Source organism: Gekko japonicus, unplaced genomic scaffold (assembly GCF_001447785.1).
Source record: "Gekko japonicus isolate JY-2015 unplaced genomic scaffold, Gekko_japonicus_V1.1 scaffold787, whole genome shotgun sequence".
NCBI lineage: Eukaryota > Metazoa > Chordata > Lepidosauria > Squamata > Gekkonidae > Gekko > Gekko japonicus.
In genome coordinates, this window is record NW_015174866.1 from 487,326 (window position 1) to 505,493 (window position 18,168).

The window sequence follows — 18,168 nt, forward strand, 5'->3', positions numbered from 1 at the left end:
GATGCGCAGAAGTGTTTGAAACAGAGGAGAGAAAAGGTGTAGACAGGAAAACACCATCCTTTCTAAAACCTGCCCCCTCAAAGTGGATGCTTCACATATTTCTATTGTCCCCCCGTGACCACTAGTCTTAACAAGTTTTGCACATTTTTAAACAATACAAAAACATGCTAAACTTGTTTGCCAGAACTAAAAGTGAAGAATACATACCAAGAACTCAGGCAGTCCCTGTTTTCTGAAATTCTACCAATTTGTCTCCACTCTTGTAGATCTAAATAATACATTGGTTTGTAGCTATCATATTAACTTGATGTGGGACTCAGCTGATAACATGGTGATTGTCAGAGACCCAGTGCGGTGTAGTTACTGCCAGGCTGGGATCTGGAAGACTCAGGTCTGAATCCCTCCTCTGACATGGAAGCTTGCTGGGTGGCCTTGGGCCTGTCACACATTCTCCTACCTTGCAGAGTTGTTGTAAGGAGAAAATAGAAAAAGGGAAATTATGTTGTAAGCCACTGTGGGTCCCCACTGGGGATAAAGCAGAGTAAAATTATCTAAATAAATAAACTATTACTACTCCCACCTATCTACACATTTATATGGAGTGAAGGAGAATGGATTCATTTATTGCTTTTAGAACCTGTTGACAGCAGACCTGGGTATTTGCAGTAAATGGCTGGATCTTTGTAGAGTCTTGGAATTCATTGACTTTGAACGTCTACATCACCATCTGTGAATGCTGTTGATATTCTGAATGGCAAGATAAAATTTGCTTGCCCAGGGGCCAGTTGAGGGAATGTGTCATCAATGTACTTCTGAAACGCTTCTCTTGTTTCTAATATTTCATCTTCCAAGCTGTCTTTCCATTTTGTTATATAGTCCAGTTTCTGGCTGAGAGAGGAGATCTCAGTGTCTTTCTCATTCACCTTAGTCACCACCAGTTCCAGCTGAGCCTCTCGAACACTGTCTGCCGCTTTGAGGAGCTTGTCTGTTTCATCCTGGTATTCTCTTTGGGCGATAGCAAAGGCAATTTCCATTTCATGTTTTTTCTCCCAGGTTAATTGTTTCAGGTTCTTTTGATAGATTTCATTCGCAATTGTTCCAGCTCGCCGTAATTGTTCCATATTGTGCCTGGATGGGAAAAAAACATACAATAACATTTAACCTAATTTCCATTACTGGTGATTTTAAAAAGATAAGCCTTCTTTTCCTGTTTTAATTATGGATAAAATCCAAATATTAAACAGGGATGCCCAACCTCCAGGTGGGACCTGGGGAGCCTCCAGAATTACAGCTCATACCCAGACTTAACAGAGATCAGTTTCTCTGGAGAAAATGAATGTTCTGGAGGGTGGGCTGTATGGTATTGTACCCCACTGAGGTCTTCCCAAAGCTCCACCCCCAAATATCCAGGAGTTTCCCAACCTGCATTTCGGAGCCCTGTCACGCTCCCCATCCCCTGCTGGTGGCTAGTGAAGATCTGGTAACCCTTCTGCCACAAGAATCCATTTAGGGTTGCCAGGTCCCATGTTGTCCCCAGCGGGGAACTTTGGGGGGCATTCCCAGAAGGGGTGGGGCATCCCCACATGATGATGTCACATTTGGGACGTCCCGCTCCAAACCCCGCACTCAAGAACTATCGCCAGCAGCCACCCCTCTCCCTAACCTCCTGCAAGATTTAAAGGGCCCGCCAATCAGGTGGAGGGCCCTTTAAATTTTGCAAGAGGGGAGGGAGAGGGGTGGCCGCTGGCTGTGCGCCTGAACTCCAGGCAATGCCACTTGGAGTGAGGCCAGTCCCGCCGGCTGGAAGTGCTTAATGGGACCTTTTAAGCACTCCCAGCAGTGAGGACCCATGTGCCCGATCTCCAAGTGGCTTTGCTGTTTGGAGACTATGCACGGGGGGCCAGTCCCCACCAGCTGGAAGCACTTAAAGGGACCCCCTAAGTGCTTCCAGCCAGCGGGGCCCCGCGTGCCTGCAGCCGCCCCTCTCCCTCCCCTCTGCAAGAGAGAAGAGAGGGGGTGGCTGCGGGTATTCAGGCTTGGGGATGGGGCTTAAAGCCCCCAAAAATGGGTAAACTCCCACCCGGCCCTGGGTCTGGCAGCCCTAAATCCATTGACCAGGCCTGCCTGCCTTTTGTGACTTCCTACAATTACCTTCTACCTCAAGGTTACCTAAACCCACGAATACCTTCCCTGTTCTTTTACCTTTAAGGGAAGAAAGGCTGTGCTTGGGAGTCTTTGAAGGGAGGGACTTGCCTGCCAAGTTCTACAAAGGTAAGCCTGATGTTACCTGAAGAGAAGGTGTCAGGTCTTCAAGAAACTCGCTCCTGACAGCACTCTCTTGGCAGTGATTTGTTTATTGAGAGATAGAGATTTCAAGTATAGACGAATCTGTGGCAGAACTGGCTCCCTTGGTGCCAGTTCTCATATATTACATCATTCATCCAGTCCCCCCCCCCCAGTGACCAGTCCAATCACACCCATACATCCAGTCCGCCAAAATCTATGGTGCTTCACTACCCCTCCCCAGCACCTGCAAGCCTACGGTTACATTATCTAGCAGTGTCTGGTACTCAAGGTCAAGCACGCATACTTCCCACAATGACAGGCCTCACATGGATGCAGTTACAACCTCCACACAAGCACCCCCCCACACACACCCCATTCCCAGCTAGAATGAAACAGCCACATGGATGCAGTTACAAGCTAGTGCAACTCTCAGCAAAGCAGCTCCACACAAGCCCCCCCACACCCCATTCCCAGCTAGAATGAAACAGGGCAGTGAGCCACAGATACCAGAGCCAGACAGTTAACAAACACATGGCAAATGAGGAACGAGTTTGACAGGAGGTTGACATGAGGTAGGCAAGAGTGAGCAGGGCAAAAAGTGCCCCATTTGCCCTAGACGGCCAGCCTCCCCTGTGTTTACCAGAGGCATAAGTGGGATGAGTATAGGGATGCCAGCCTCTGGGTGGGGCCTGGGGATCCCCTGGAATTACAGCTCATCTCCACACTACAGAGATGAGCTCCCCTGGAGAAAATGAAGGCTTTGGGGGGGTGGACTCTGTGGTAGGGTTGCCAGGTCTGGGCTGGAAAATACCTGGAGACTTTGGGGATGGATCCGGGAGAGGGCGGGGTTTGGGGAGGGGAGGGGCCTCAGCAGGGTACAATGCCATAGAGTCCACCCTTCAAAGCAGCCATTTTCTCCAGGGGAGGTGATCTCTGTCAGCTGGAGATCAGTTGTAAAAGCGGGAGGCTGGGAATACCTGGAGGCCGGCAACCCTGCTCTGTGGCATTGTTCCCCACTGAGGTCCCTGTCTTCCCTAGGCTTCATCCACAAATCTCTAGGAGTTTCCCAACCTTGATTTGGCAATCCTACTCCCCCATCCCCCACCAGTGACCAGCAGGGACTTGGCAACCCTGTATGAAGGGCACATGAATCCCTGTTGCCAATAACCCTCAGCTTTCTGAAAGTCCCTCCCCCCGCATTGCCTCTCCAGCCTCTGTCACCAAGGAGCCTTTCTGCTTTCAAAGTGGTATCATTTTGCCTCCTCTCCCCTTTCACATATAGCAGGCACATCTTAACACACATATGGTAAAGGGTAGGGCCCAGATGAGCTGTGTGGACCACAAGGTTTGCAGGCATGATTTAAGCGCAGCCTTTACATATGGATATCCTCAGGAATTAAGCATTTCAAAAAATACAGTATGGATTTGATGCAGTCCTAAGTGGGGATGCTGATCTCATATGCACAGGATTTATTTAGGGCCAACTCAGATCTCCATTATTCTGCTGTTAGTACTAAAGTGACTGTCAAGTGGTCATTTCACAGCAGGTATTGGCTGATGGGCCTTACAATTTATTTGTGAGTTCATTCATCCTGCTGCTCCTCCACCCGCACCTGTTATGCCTAAGAATAAAGTCTCATACAGGGCAAACAGCCAAACTCCACTCCAAGGCAAGGTCATCCAAGACATAAATCTAGACCATGAGGTTGCAGGCTATGATACGCCCCAGGGAAACAAAGTTGGAGATACTGGGTTGACTCCTACCAGCTTTTCCATTAGATCTTGCCCAGTTACCCTCATCACTGCATCCCCTATCCCATATGACATTTGACCCTGCAGGTCCCATGGTCCCCAACATATAGTCATTTTGGTAGTCTAAAGGACACATACACACCCAACATATTTTCACCAGCAGAGAAGCTCCTAAGATCCAAACCACTGTCAGGTACTTTTTTTAACCCCTCCCCCACAACTTAACAAATATGTAATAGGTTTGTTAAATGAAGTACGTTTGTTGCTTGGCCAGAGCTTCAGCTGTTTTGGCTCTCTCCTGTTTCCTAGCTTCAGCCACAGCTGTTGTTTTCTCCAGAGAGATCTCCAGCATGAGCCGTTGGAGTTTGTGGGTCATTCGCTGTTCAGCAGCTTCTGATTCTCTCTTCAGCTCCACTTCCAGATGCTTCAGCATTTCTGTCCTTGTATTCATCACAGCCACCTTTAACAGTATTAAAAATCAGTTTATCTGCTAAAAAAGCGATCCAAACGTTTGTGTTGCCATGCTTAAATAAGGCAGGACAAGAAAGAATGGCTGGCGTTTCACAAGCCAGTGAGGGGATTAGATGTGGAAGATGCAAGTTCAAGTCCTTTCTCAATTATGAAGCTGTCAGACTCGCTGTGCATTTTAAAGCTTATTTGCCATAGGCTACTTGATGTATGAGACATCTTATCACCTCTGAGAACCTTTAGTGTCCTTGAGTCTCAGCTTTCTATGCTTGTCTTTGTTTTACATGCTGGGGGGGATGGCACAGAAAGGGGGATGGATGACTGTTACGTTTGGTGGGTGAAATCCCAAGGAGTGATTGGTTCTAAACCTTTTAGGGCCCTTGCTTGAACCCTGTATATCTATCGCTTTCACGACTTTAACCTCAGTTCTAACACAGCCCGTGTACAGGCTGAATCCTATCAATGTCTCAATAAATTCGTCATTCTCCAGAGTGAATGTTGTTGACTTATCCAGGAGTCTGACAGAAGCCCACTCGACTTATCCAGGAGTCTGACAGAAGCCCACTGACAGTGAAATCATAAACAGAGTTAAGGTAAAGGTTTCTCTTGCTCAAAAGCCAATTGAATCCGATTCTAGGGAATGGTGGTCATCTCCCTTTCCAAGCCAAAGAGCCAGTGCTGTCTGAAGACTTCTCCATGGTCATGTGGCCAGCATGACTGTGCCAAGGCACACAGAACGCTGTTACCTTCCCACCAAAGCGGTACCTATTTATCTACTTGCAATTTCTTGCTTTTGAACTGTTAGGTTAGCAGGAGCTGGGGCCAGAGACAGGAGCTCTGTGGCACTAGGGTCTCAAACTGCCGAGCTATCGGCCTCCTGGTCTGCAGTTCAGCTTCTTAACCTCTGAGCCACTGTGGCGGCTACCGTTCTAAATCCATCAAAGACAGGACTGCACAGTGAGTGGCTGTGGAGTAATCCTTTTCTGTGTTTTATACAACCACAGCTCCAAAAGAGCTATGTATTAATTAGCAGTAAAGGTGCTATATTAAAGTATACTATAAAATTCTAATTAAAAATATTTAATGCTACCTCTAACCTGTAGAAATTGAATGTCCTAAAAATATCTGTAGCACGTTGCCGCTTTAAATTCTCCCAATATAAAAAATTCCCTGCCAGTTAGAAACTAGCATATCAGGGGTTTGGGTTTAACCTTCACCCTGCCACACTAGTCTTTCATATGCAGAGGAGTTTCTGCAGTGTGAAATATCCAGACATGAATGCCATCTACATGTTCAGGATCAAACCATGTGCAATTTCTATATGTTTAAATCTGCTGTTAAGATGAAAGCAAAGTGACCACCAACCTGCAGTTCTATTTCATGTTTCTTTTTAAGCTCTTCTATGTCTTGCTTGTGGAGGGCTGCAGCACGAACAAGAGCATCATCCACAGCCTCCTCTTTTTCCATCTCAGCCTATCAAACAAGCCATAATCAATGCAAATAAGTTAAATACGTAGGCCATCCTGATGCTGGGCATTAACTGGATCTCTAGATTTAATCATTTGCCCACAGCTAGTTAAATTCAATGCGGGGGGGGGGGAGAGAACACCCCAATACAGTGGTCATGATTATAGTCCAATTCTCTCAACTGTGGATGAGGAAGTATATGTGTTACTGGGCTGTACTCTCCAGATTACAGATGGGGGGGGGGCTTACCATAACCCTCCCCCCAGGAGGGGCAGGTTTTTGGAAACTGTTCTGCATCTCAGTGCTGTGGAAACAAATGTTCAGGCTATTTGCTATGGAGGATTATGCCAGCACAGTAAAATGTTTTATGTGTGTAAGCCTTATAAAAATATTAATGATTATAAAACGTGTTACATGTTTTCAACTGCACAGTGGGCCCTAGCCTGGAAACACTGCCCTCTAGAAGGAGGTGTGTCCTTCAGAGAGGCTGGGTGAGTGGTTGCCTGGCATTGGGCAGAAAAAGGAGGGGGTGTACTCCAGGAGGGAGAAGTAGCCAAAAAAAGAAGCCAAGGTGTTTTTCCTCCTGATGATGTGGAGAATTTCTACAGAAGAAGATCCTAGGGAAAATAGACTGTGAAGAAAGAGAAAGGCGGTTAGCAGAGGAGTGGTCATCTTCTGGAGTGAGCCTTCTGTCCTGAGAGAGTGTGGCTTCTTGGTGGCTATGACTCGGAAAAGTGGCTTCTCAGTGACTGTGAGGGAAAGAAGTTAGAACCAAAGCTTTCTTGCCCCCCCCCCCCCCCCCCAAATTTGGGATTGCAATTATAATTTGTATTCTTTTTTTCTTTTTCTTTTGCTCCCCAATGGGGAATTTTTTATTGCATTTTTATTAAAACTACAAACTATAACAGAAATAAGGGAGGGGACTACATTTAAGGGATAAATAAAAGATACCCACTACTGACTAAAAACCCAAGAGAGGAGATCTTCTAATCAGCTTGAATACACATCTAGTCTTAATTTTTATTCTTACTGTTTGATAAAGCTCCCAATCTGACTCACCTTTCGATAAACATTATCTGTTTAAGTGTATTCAGGTTTTGAATGGGGTATCTGCAATATTGTGACCACTAACCTGGCCCTTTTAATGCTAAAAGGGTTACTATGTGGTTCCAGCATCTCATTTAAACCTGACCCAAGGCTGAGACTAAGGAGTGATGCAGTCCCGCATGCACCCAACAGAGTTTTCATTAGGTGCAGGGGGCTGTTGCCCCCAGAACTCAATTTGCAGTTCAGTGAGAATTCTAGGAAGCTCTGCAAAAAAACTGATTCCGGTTCTGGTTGGCTGAGAGTGGTGCTCTGTTGTGCTCTGCGAAGAGCTGTGTTTTCTTATTCACTTTTATTATCTTTCAAACTTGCTGGTTTGGGTTTTGCTTTGTTTATATTTCAAGGCAGCTGTTTTGGCAGGCTTGAGTTTCTTTTCTTTTCTTTTGAGGATGTTTTCTGTGCGTTCATGCTGATAAGTTGAGTGTAGGCTAATTAGCTTTGGGTGCAAGTGGGGGAGCAGATGGTGGACAGACAGACAGACAGAGAGCGCCCTCCTCTGTTTCTATAGCTGTAGTTTTCTCAATGGCTACTTTTTCCATCTCACACTTTATTTTATTTTTATTATTTTAATTTGGGTTTAATTTGGGTTTCTCAGGAGGAGTTCTATACTTTTGTTGCCGTTACTACCAATATCATAATTTTGAGAATACACTTCACAGTTAAGTATTTGGAAGTGGGGCTATGAGGACTACAAGGGCATTACCTTTTAATGACTTAACAACACCCCTTCCCAAAGTAAAATAGATTATTCTCTATTTGTAACAAACAGATATAGTTGTCTTAACAATGATGCGCCAGCCCCTTCTGGTGATAATATTGTGAAAGAACTAGCTCCTTCTTCTCCATGGAGACCAAGGAGGAGAAGGGGTTTCAATTCATCTAGTGACTGTCTTCCTTGTGAGGATCAAGGAGTTTCTTATTATGCTTGCTACCCAAACCTTTTAAATAGCTGAGACACACACACACACAAAAAATCCACAGCAAACTTAGTGACCTGACGGATCATCTAAAAAAACTCCCTTGTTCTCCAGTGGTCCTTGTGCGTGGGGCAGTCCTTACTAATGGGTAAGGCTCCTTCTCTCTGGAGCCAGGGTCAATTGACATGATTCGATCCTGGAGGGGAGGGGCTTGCCCAGGGATCTGCAGTCTTTTCGGCCCTGCTGAAGAAGCAGGACATCGATGGTAGGTCTCCAGGGGAGCGCAGAAAATCTATGGAGCCCTTCAGTGAGAAGGAGAAAACAGCAAACGAGAGGACGGGGAAGAGCCTCTTTGCACCCACCCTCCCCCACACACACCACAGAAGAGCAGCAGCGAGCAAGCTCAGCCAGTGGCGATTGGGAACCCCAAGAGCCAAAGCGTGGCTGCAGTCTCCTGGCGAGGTCTCCAGCCCCTGGGCAAAGAGGACCTCCCTCACTAACACTGAGGGGACAGTAGAGTCTGCAGCAGCCTACTCAGAAGCACCTACTCCAGAGTCAGCACGTCAGTAGGCTTGGAAGGAGCTGGACCCGCACGCAGCAGAGGTACAGCCCTTCCACTCCAGTGGCATCAGAACTGCAGTAAGGCTAGCTCACTGGCAAGGGAAAGGGGGGAGGTCATTTCCCATAGCTCTTGGGGACCAAGGAGCAGAATTCTTCTTACACACCTTGTCCATGTGGGGAGGTCGCCATTTTGGTCCCTGTTGCATTTCTCCACAGGGGGTCACTTTCACATTCCCTCGGAGGGAAGACTTCTGGTGTGAGAATGGCAGCAAAAGTGGGCTCTTCCACCTCCCACAAGCCAGAGGGTGTGGTATGTGGCCTGGGCCTCTCTAGTGCCTCTTCCTCTACTCCCTTCATCCAGGAGGCACCCAGGGTGGGGAGGAGGATAGGAATATGGACATCGATCTTTCAGGGGATGATGCCAAAACTACCCTCTTAGCGTGGCTTAGGTCTGAAATGAGAAGGGAGATTAGAGCAGCCATGCAGGACTCCAGATCTGATTATCAAGGGACTTATCCTGACAGAGAGCTCTGTCATGGCAAAACTCATGAGGGCAGGGACTCAACCCGCACCCCTATGTCCAAAAAGAGAAGGAAAGTGGAACCTGCCACTAGGGACCACAGCCCCCTCTTAGACATCCAGTCTGGTGATTCTGAGAGTTCGGAGGGTTCTTCATCCAAAGAGGAAGGGAATTGTCTGATGAGGAGGAAGAGGTAATCACATCCTCTTAAACCAGGCTCTTTTCTCAAGAATTGTACTCCTGTTTACTCCCAAGGGTATTCAGGGTACTGGAGCTTACTACACAACCAAAGGGAAAAGAGGAACCTGGCCCAGACTTCCCTAAGGGAGCAGAAAAATCCCTTCTTAAGTCAGGGGTGAAACCTGAGAAATCCCTTCTTAAGTCAGGGGTGAAACCTTCAGGGGTTCCACTCCTGGCTGCCTTTTATAACCTTTTATAACCTTAGCCATCAACCACCCAGTTTTCTCAAAATGTTCCTCTTTGGTCCTAGAAGCAGCTAAAAGGATTAAGTTGCCACTGGTGGATGATCCTGTGACCAGCCTAACATCCACTTCTGTGCTGCCCATGGAGGCAGATGGTCTCCCTAAAGACCCATGTTAAAAGAGGATAGAACTACTGATCCTCCGCCTCGCCAACACCGGGATTCAGTGGCTCTTCTTGTTCCTTCAGGATCAGGGACAAGGGGTGGCCATCGGGGAACAGCTGTCCAGAAGGCACCCACTGACGCTGCTAAGCTTCTAATGGATCCCGGGAGTCTCCCTGACTTCCATTTTCGAATTACAACACAACCATATACACCCTGTTAGAGCTTTTGATATATTGAAGCCAGTCCCTCTACTTCCTAGTAAGTCTTCTCTATCTGGGCAAAGACTCAAAGGAAAAAAGTCTAGTGAAGAGCCTATGCTCATTGATCTTGTTTCACCTTCTGAGCACATGAGTGTTCCTTCCAGATTCTCTATTAATCATCAGATAAAGGCCCCAAAGAATGAGACTACTAAGGCAGCTATGGGATTTCACTTTGAACCACAAATCTAATTGAATCATTTGGGGCTTTACCTTTTGGTGGACAAATCCACCTAGTTAATAGATTGAAAACTCTTCAGAGAATTTTTTGGGGGAAATCTCTTTTTCTAGAGTAGAAGGTAACCGCTGTGAATTAGCCCGATGTCCTATTAGTCAGTCATTAGTAGTGTTGGAGGCTCCTACCAAGCCACTGGCAAAGCAAGGATTTCAAGTTCCTCTTAATGAAATACAGAGTTGCCAGGCTACTACAAATGTTTAATTAAAGAACTATGGGCACAGAATGACTTCGTGTTTCTTCAGGAGACCTTGGCCCTAGAGACCTTGGCCCTAGACACAATCTTGTTCCCTGGGTTTCAGGCTCATTCACACCTACTGCTGAGAGGTCTGATACAGCCTGGGCTCACTAATTTTGGAGTATGTTCCATTGATTTCAAGGACTCAGTAACCTACCCCATAAATTACACACAGGACAGCAGCATAAACATTTCTCAGATTACATTCTTTCTCAGCATGGCAGAAACAGAGTCATCACCCTTTCTGAAGGGTTGATAGTGGCAGCTCCACCCCCCCACCCCCGGGATAATTTATTGGCTGTTCTTTAGCTTCCTCTTAAGCACTATGAGTAGACTCTGCTCCATATGTTGATTATTTCTTTCAAGTCATCATATGTCCTTATGTTTTATAACACTTATATCTGCTTAAACCTGCATCATATTCTACCTACACAGGTACAGTACACATCAGTAAACCTTTCAAAATATTCCTGGTGTGGCACAACTAACTAATTGTATGAACAGAAGACAACTGAAAGAATTTTAGCAGAAATGACAAGCTTACTACTCATATTATGGGAACATTTTTTTTTAATTCTTGAAATTATCTGAATATCATATTAAAGGTGATTAAGACACTGGTTATAGTTTTAATTGTTTTATTTAGTATTCCACTAATATTTAAATATTTAGTAAGATTAAGACTTAGATTTTGACAAATTATTAAGATAATATTCAGGTTTTAGGGATGATTTAATTTTAGCGCAGAAGTTTGTTCAAATGTTAAAGATGTAATCTTTCTTATTGTTAATAGGTTATCACTAACATTAGGAAAGTTCTTGTTTATTCTTTTAAAAAGAGAACCCATCCCAAAACACTGTAATAACGATGTTTTATTGTCTGCTTCTACATTTGAAACATGCATTTTTACTAATACAGTTGATTTTACTTGTTGTAAGTAACAACCCCTAATATTTGATAAATTTGATGAATCCATATTTTCCCCTACCCCCCTCTTCCTTTCTGTATCCCACTCCTTCTTGAGAAAATAAAAAAAATTAATCACAATAAAGCAGAAAGAAAATGTTCCTGGTGAAAGAGAGATCTTTAAAGTAATGGCAACAGAATAGTTTCATTTACCTGCAACAACAGTTTATGTTGTACTTTTTCAATCCTTTTTTGTACTTCTTGTTCTCTTCGCTCTGCTTCTTGTTGCTTAATGTCTGCCCCAACATCTAAATAAGTTGACAAGTGGTTAAGAAGTGCAACCCTTCCAATTTTATATATAAACAGCAAATGCCATCTTTGCTGGTATTGTTCATTTAAAAAATTAAACTGCAAACTTTCTCTGTAGGCTAGTTATTTTTAATCTGTTGTTTGTGTTGATTTTCACAAAAATGGTTGTGCAAATTAACCAAATCAATCAGCTGTCTGATAGCTTACATTAAAAGAGAACAGTGCAGCATAGTGGTCAGAGTGAGACTGGGGAGACTTCAGCTCAAATCCCTACTTGCTGTGAAACTTACTGAGTGACCTTGGGTTAGTCATTTCCTCTGTCTCACCTGCCTCCTGTGGTTGTCATGAAAATACAATGGAAGAGGGAAGAAACATGTACATTGCCTTGAGCTTCTTAGAAGTAATAAAGAGTTTGAAACTGCAAGTGCCTGTGTCAAGTAAATCCCTGGAACAGATGTCCTGCACTGAGGATAAAATTTGTAAGAATATGTCTTGTTGAGCAGGGACTGACTGTCTGCCCATGAGTCACTAATCTGGTTCTGCCTATAAATCACCAAGCCAAAACCTATACCATCCAACGAATCTTGCAGGGCTGTTTTTGTAGCAGTAACTCCTTTGCATATTAGGCAACACACCCCTAATGTAGCCAATCCCCCAACAGCTTACAGTAGCCCCTGTAAGAAGAGCTCTGTAAGCTCTTGGAGGATTGGCTACATTAGGTGTGTGTGTGTGTGTGTGTGTGTGTGTGTGTGTGTGTGTGTGTGTGTGTGTGGAATTGCATCAGTGTGTGTGTGTGTATGTGTGTGTGTGTGTGTGTGGAATTGCATCAGTCAGGCACCTCTGCAGCTATGTGTTAGCATGGAGGACCATCCTGGTTCTTACTGATAGACCTTTCCTCCATCTAGTCTTTATTAACTGATTCTGTTCTAAAAGGTATCAGAGCATCCTATGGCAATGAATTCTTTTGGTTTGCCTTGAACCAACATGTAATGGAATATTTATTTATTATAGCCTGCTTTTCTCCCCAGTGGGGAGCTAAAGTGGCTTACGTCATTCTCCTCTCCTCTTTTTTATCCCGACAACAATCCAGTGAGGTAGGAGAGTTTATGACTGGCCCAAGGTCACCCAGCAAACTTCCATTGCAGAGTGGGGATCCAAACCTGGAGCCTCCCAGATCCTAGTCCATGTAACTACTATACCATACTATAAAACACCACATCACACTGCTGATTTCTAGCATGAACAGCGTATAAATAATGTGCCATGAAGTCACATCTGACTTATGGTGACCCCGTAGGGTTTTCAAGGCAAGAGACGCTCACCAGTGGTTTGCCATTGCCTGCCTCCTCATCATACCCCTGGTATTCCTTGGAGGTCTCCCATCCAAATACTAGCCAGGGCCAACCAAATAATTTGTTACATCCTTATTATTTATACACCTTTGTGGTTCTTTGTTCCCACAAAGCTGAAAACCCTTCCCCTACAACTGACTTCTCCCCTCCCAAAGATTTCCCCCACTGCTTAATCATTTGAGTTGCCTTTTCCTGTAAGCCTTCCAGTTTTTACTATTTTCTTTTTCATGGCCACCATTCTCCTAAGTATGGATGCATATTTATATGTATCAGATCAATTAATGAAATTGATATCTGCATAGCATACAGAGGAATACCAGTTGTATGTCATCTGTGTCAAGAGTGGAGGGGAAAATAGTAAACAATTCTGACTTACCCAGTATATCTTTGTGAGTATAATATCGGGTTTTGAAAGGTTTATATTCCCTAATCCGCTCATAGGTCTCTACTGTAGGCGGTGGTGGAATTAGTTTTGAACACACAGCACAGCAAACAAATGTGTCGAAGTCAGGATTCCTAATCATGACTGTATTTAGAATGCTTCTTGCTTTGAAGATAATGATTGATATAACTGTGGTCTAAATGCAAAGGTGTACCCTTTGTTCTTGCAGCCCAAGTTGAATGGATTTGGTGCTTCCTTAGATTCTGTGCTGGTCAGAAGAGAGGAAGGATTGACCCTGGTTTGGTAAGATGGTGGTGTCTGAAGTGGCTGGCTGCTTCTCTGATGTTAAAGAGCTCTGTGTTATCAGGTGGCTGTGAGAGAGTCTGGGCCAACTCTCACCCAGCAACTGTTGCTAGGCAGGGCAAGCTTTGATCACAAAAGCATTTTAGACATCAGTTTGTGTTAGGCAGCCTCCCAAGGAAATCTTTTACATTTAGTATGCCAGGGTTTTCCTTTGAAAGCATTTATTCTAGCCGTTAAAAGTAGCAGACATTTTTTTCCTACTGCTAACTAAATGATTTACTTTTTCAAAAGTGATTATCCCTTCATAAATATTCATTTAATACTGTTTTCCTTGGGATTACTCATTCATATGCTGCCATCATGCGTGGAACAGCTTATGCATAGCAGCATCCTTGACAAGTGGGGAAAACCATATTCCCTACTTAGCAGACCTGCAAAAGTTATTAGCCTTGAGCTTGACCATTCACATATATACTAATCATTTGTCACACACTAACACTCTGAAAGGGAATAACCCAGTTCACAAAATCTCCCATGCCTCATCACTCGGTACATTTTCTTTCTTGCCGCAGGCAGCCAGGCAAGTGTGTTTACAAATCTGCTGTATGCTTTCTCTCAACTGCAGTCTTTTAAAAAAAGTTTCTACCAAATATCTGACATGTAAATGTAGAGTTTCCAAGTCGCGGCAAGGGATCGTATGTCTTCACTGAATCCGTGCCGCGGGGACGGCGAGACACGTTGCACCCGCCCGTCGCCAGGATTTGATGCAACGTGCCGCTCTGGCAATGGGGCTCCAAACAGCCCCGTTGCCAGAGCAATGCGTAGCGTCATGTCCTGGCAACGGTGGTGCAACGCATCCCACTGTCCCCGCGGCACGGATTCTGCGAAGACATGTGGATCCCCCACCGCGATTTGGCACGATTTGGGAGCCCTACACATAAAACGTTAAAGCATTAAAGTGGCTCCTAGATGATCAGAATGTCTGTCAGGTGCAGCAAAACTGGGTAGGACTATTTGCAGTTGAAGGGGTGTGAAACAGTTTTGTCAATGGCACCGTGCCGCAGCTGACAACAGTGACAGTTGCAGGAGTTGTAGCTCTCAGGATAAATTCACAGGCTACCAAGTCCATGTCTCACCAACATAGACTTTGGCTGGGCCTCCACGTGGTCATGCGAAGCAGCTGAGCTTCGCCCCAGAGAACAATGGCCCGAGCGGATCCTAGCCCACACCTATCAGAGGGCTAGGATCCTAACAAGGACCTATGGAACGCCTGACAATGTAAATAACCTATCATTGGTGTGGGGTGTGTTTTGAGTGTAGGTTTACTGGGAATATAAGCCGGCCTGCGAGCCAGTAGAGTTGTCTTGTTCTACTCTTAAAATAAAAGTATGAGCTGTAAAAGTATGAGCTGAAATCACTGCATCAGTCCCAGTACTTTTCACTAACGACGAAGGTGGGATTCTGCTTCCCTTGAACAACGACCACAAAGAAGAGCTGAGCATCGCACCGCACACCACTTCTCATGGCACCACGTCCACACCGCTCCCAGCTCCGCCAACCCAAAGTCTGATTCCAGCGAGGAATCACCACCGCACTGCTTCACCCGCCACTCCTGAGCTTCATCCTCCACATGGAATGCGTAAGGTGGCCACCAGCCAGGATACTATCCCAGAGTTCAACGCCACCCGCCCTGAACAGTGGGAGACCTGGTTGGAACGCCTGGAAAATCATCTGGAATACCATGATGTTACAGATGTGGGAAAGAAAAAGACCCTGCTGCTCAGTACGTGCGGCATCGAAACACTCCGGTTGCTGAAGGACCTGATCAACCCGAAGACCATGAAGGAGGAGACATACGACTGTCAGCAAGCTGCCAATGTGTTTTTCTATTCTTTAGGTATGCACTTATCAGTCCTCTATGTATGCGCTTGTCTGCTTTCACTTTTCCATGTATGCCTGAAGTGCTTAATTACCTAGTTGCAGGAACGTCCATATCTCTCAAGGCCGCAGGTGGTTGCTGGCGAGTAGTAGCTTGGGTGATCTCATGGTATTATCCATGAGAAGCAAATATGTTATGGTTACCTAGGAGCGTTGCTTCCCAGGCTCAATGGCGCGCAGGGGAACCCCCACAATTGGGCCTCAGCTTTTTGAATTTACTATAATCTATTGAGTTCCATGCTTTTGCCTCATTCTGAACAGTGATCCTGTTATGCACCTATTGCTTCAAATAAAGTAAAACCTTTTCGACAAGCGTGTGCTTCGTTGATGCGATGGGAGTCTGACCACGACATCCTGGTAAAGGCACTGGCCGACCACTTTTTGCCCAAGCCTACAAAAATTGTGGAGTGCATCAACTTCTTTGCGCATATCCAGGGCCCAGACGAGACCGCTGTGGATTTCCTGGCCGGGCTCCGTCGAGCGGCCTCATGTTGTGCGTTCCCGAGCCTATCAGACACCCTCATGAACCAGTTTGTGGTAGGTCTCAGGGAGCATAAGCTGCGGCGCAAACTGGCCAGCCATGATGACTTGACCCTCGACATGGCCTTGAAGGAGACGGCAACATATGAGAAGACCCACCAAGACCACCGCGGCAAAGCGGTCCTGCTTAGGCCTCGCCAATCTCCTCCTCCCTCACCCCACTCCTGCGGTGAGGCCTGAGCAGCTTCCAACTGCCAGTCCACCGCAGAGTTCCCAGAGCTCTTTTACTTTTGGGGGGGTTTAAATAGCCCCACTATATTTTTTCTACTTTTTAGATTTTTGTGCACAACTGGGGACTGCCCCAAGTGTGCAGGAAAATCTCCCTCCCCCCCAGGTGCCCCTGTTGTGCGGATTTAGATATCCGCACGCAGGGGGCACCTTCGCTATTAGATATATAGATATGGAGCAGAGGTCCATCAGTGGCTATTAACCACAAGGCATAGATAGGAACTCTCAGTCTGGGGCAAGTGATGCACTGTATTCTTGGTGCTTGGGGGGGGCACAGTGGGAGGGCTTCTAGTGTCCTGGCTCCACTGGTGGACCTCCTGATGGCACCTGGTATTTTTGGCCACTGTGTGACAGAGTGTTGGACCAGACGGGCCATTGGCCTGATCCAACATTGGCTTCTCTTATGTTCTTAACTTATTTCTATTATCGTCATAAACATACCATATCCAATGAAGTGTAATAGTGCACACCAAGACCTTTCTTTGTAGATAGAAGCACATCATTTTTAAAAATGTTTTTAAAATGTTTTAAAAATCCCTGTTTGATACCTATATACTACAGATCAAGCTATTGTTTATGCAGCACAATAATATACAAATGAGAGTTTAATAGCTGAAACCATACTTAATACCGCCTCTGCCTTCCTTTAAAAAAAAAATTCTCCCTCTCCCAGTTTTCCCCTTTATTCTCTGACTGTTGACAGGTTTTGTGTTATTAGTGATCTTTATTAAGATGCTGTTTAATCCATAATTTTGTCCTCCTCCTGGGTATTCCCTTCCAGCCCTTCTTTAAAACAGGCATCTTTGTTAGTAAAATTATTCATTGTTTTAAATTGCTAGAAGAAATTTAAAAATGCTCATAATAATGATGTTTGTAACACAGTAAAGTACACACACTTGTTAATAATGCCGGGTTTTATTCACAGAATTTACAGGCAATAACATTTTATACTGTTGATTAAATTGGATTACATTTCAAGGAAAACAATCATTATTGCATTAAAAATGCTGATTCAGAAAAAAATTCAGAAAGCTGCAGTTATTTGTCTCCTCTTCTACAATGATTCATACACACCATTTTGTTACTTGTTTAGTCCCATTTTGAAGTCTTCCGCCTTGTCTCTCTGTTTCCCTCACTGTCAATAGCTTCATAGATGTCCTTTTTATTCTCTTGCTGTGCGTGCAAGTACCCAATGTAGGCTACGCAAAGTGTAATTGTGATAAGCCCAAAAGCCATAACAGGTTTGTTCTGTGAAGAAAAAACATTACATATGTGCTTTTTAATTTAAAACACTGTATTTAATCCATGTCACACACACAAAGCATTCTTACCCACAAAGACAAAGGTTAAATAAGAAGCCCCTGAGTTTAGATGGCTGTTTCAGGATTTTTTTTAAAAAAAATCAAGCCATAACAGGTTTGTTCTGTGAAGAAAAAACATTACATATGTGCTTTTTAATTTAAAACACTGTATTTAATCCATGTCACACACACAAAGCATTCTTACCCACAAAGACAAAGGTTAAATAAGAAGCCCCTGAGTTTAGATGGCTGTTTCAGGATTTTTTTTAAAAAAAATCTTATTACTCTGGTCACTGACCATTTATTATTTATTTATTTATTTTATTTCATTTCATTTATACCCCGCCCTTCCCGCACACAGGCTCAGGGCGGCTTACACAGGCACAAAAGTGTGATAAAAATACAAGAAGTTAAAACAATTAAGGCACAAGTGCAGTAAAAGTCAACAGTTAAAACAGTTTAGGCAAAAATGCACATCTCACAGGATACATAATGACTACAATACTTACTCCCTATTG

The 18,168-nt window shown here is 44.7% G+C and overlaps 2 protein-coding genes across 2 annotated transcripts in view; both read right to left on the minus strand.

Annotated features, from left to right (window-relative positions):
* Nucleotides 1-678: 678 nt before the first annotated feature.
* On the minus strand, nt 679-13,482 carry LOC107121762 (chromosome unknown open reading frame, human C6orf163). Its single transcript, XM_015424753.1, has 5 exons — nt 13,335-13,482; nt 11,511-11,605; nt 5,872-5,979; nt 4,296-4,498; nt 679-1,128 (listed from the first exon to the last, which is right to left on the minus strand). Exons 1-5 carry the CDS (start codon nt 13,480-13,482, stop codon nt 699-701), a joined length of 984 nt encoding a protein of 327 aa, XP_015280239.1. The 3' UTR covers nt 679-698.
* A 3,779-nt stretch (nt 13,483-17,261) lies between these two features.
* The window catches only part of SMIM8 (small integral membrane protein 8), a 4,864-nt gene continuing 3,957 nt past the window's right edge, over nt 17,262-18,168 (minus strand). The window contains exon 3 of the mRNA XM_015424751.1: nt 17,262-17,597. Within this exon, the coding sequence (XP_015280237.1) occupies nt 17,439-17,597 (159 nt within the window). The 3' untranslated portion in view covers nt 17,262-17,438. The remainder of the gene's footprint in view (nt 17,598-18,168) is intronic.

Coding starts and splice junctions, on each gene's coding strand:
- LOC107121762 (XM_015424753.1), bottom strand. CDS start 13,482: ATGATTAGGAATCCTGACTTCGACACATTTGTTTGCTGTGCTGTGTGT. Junction 11,606..13,334: donor TACTCACAAAGATATACTGG/GTAAGTCAGAAT, acceptor CAACTTATTTAG/ATGTTGGGGCAGACATTAAG. Junction 1,129..4,295: donor GCTCTGGCCAAGCAACAAAC/GTACTTCATTTA, acceptor TTTCCCATCCAG/GCACAATATGGAACAATTAC.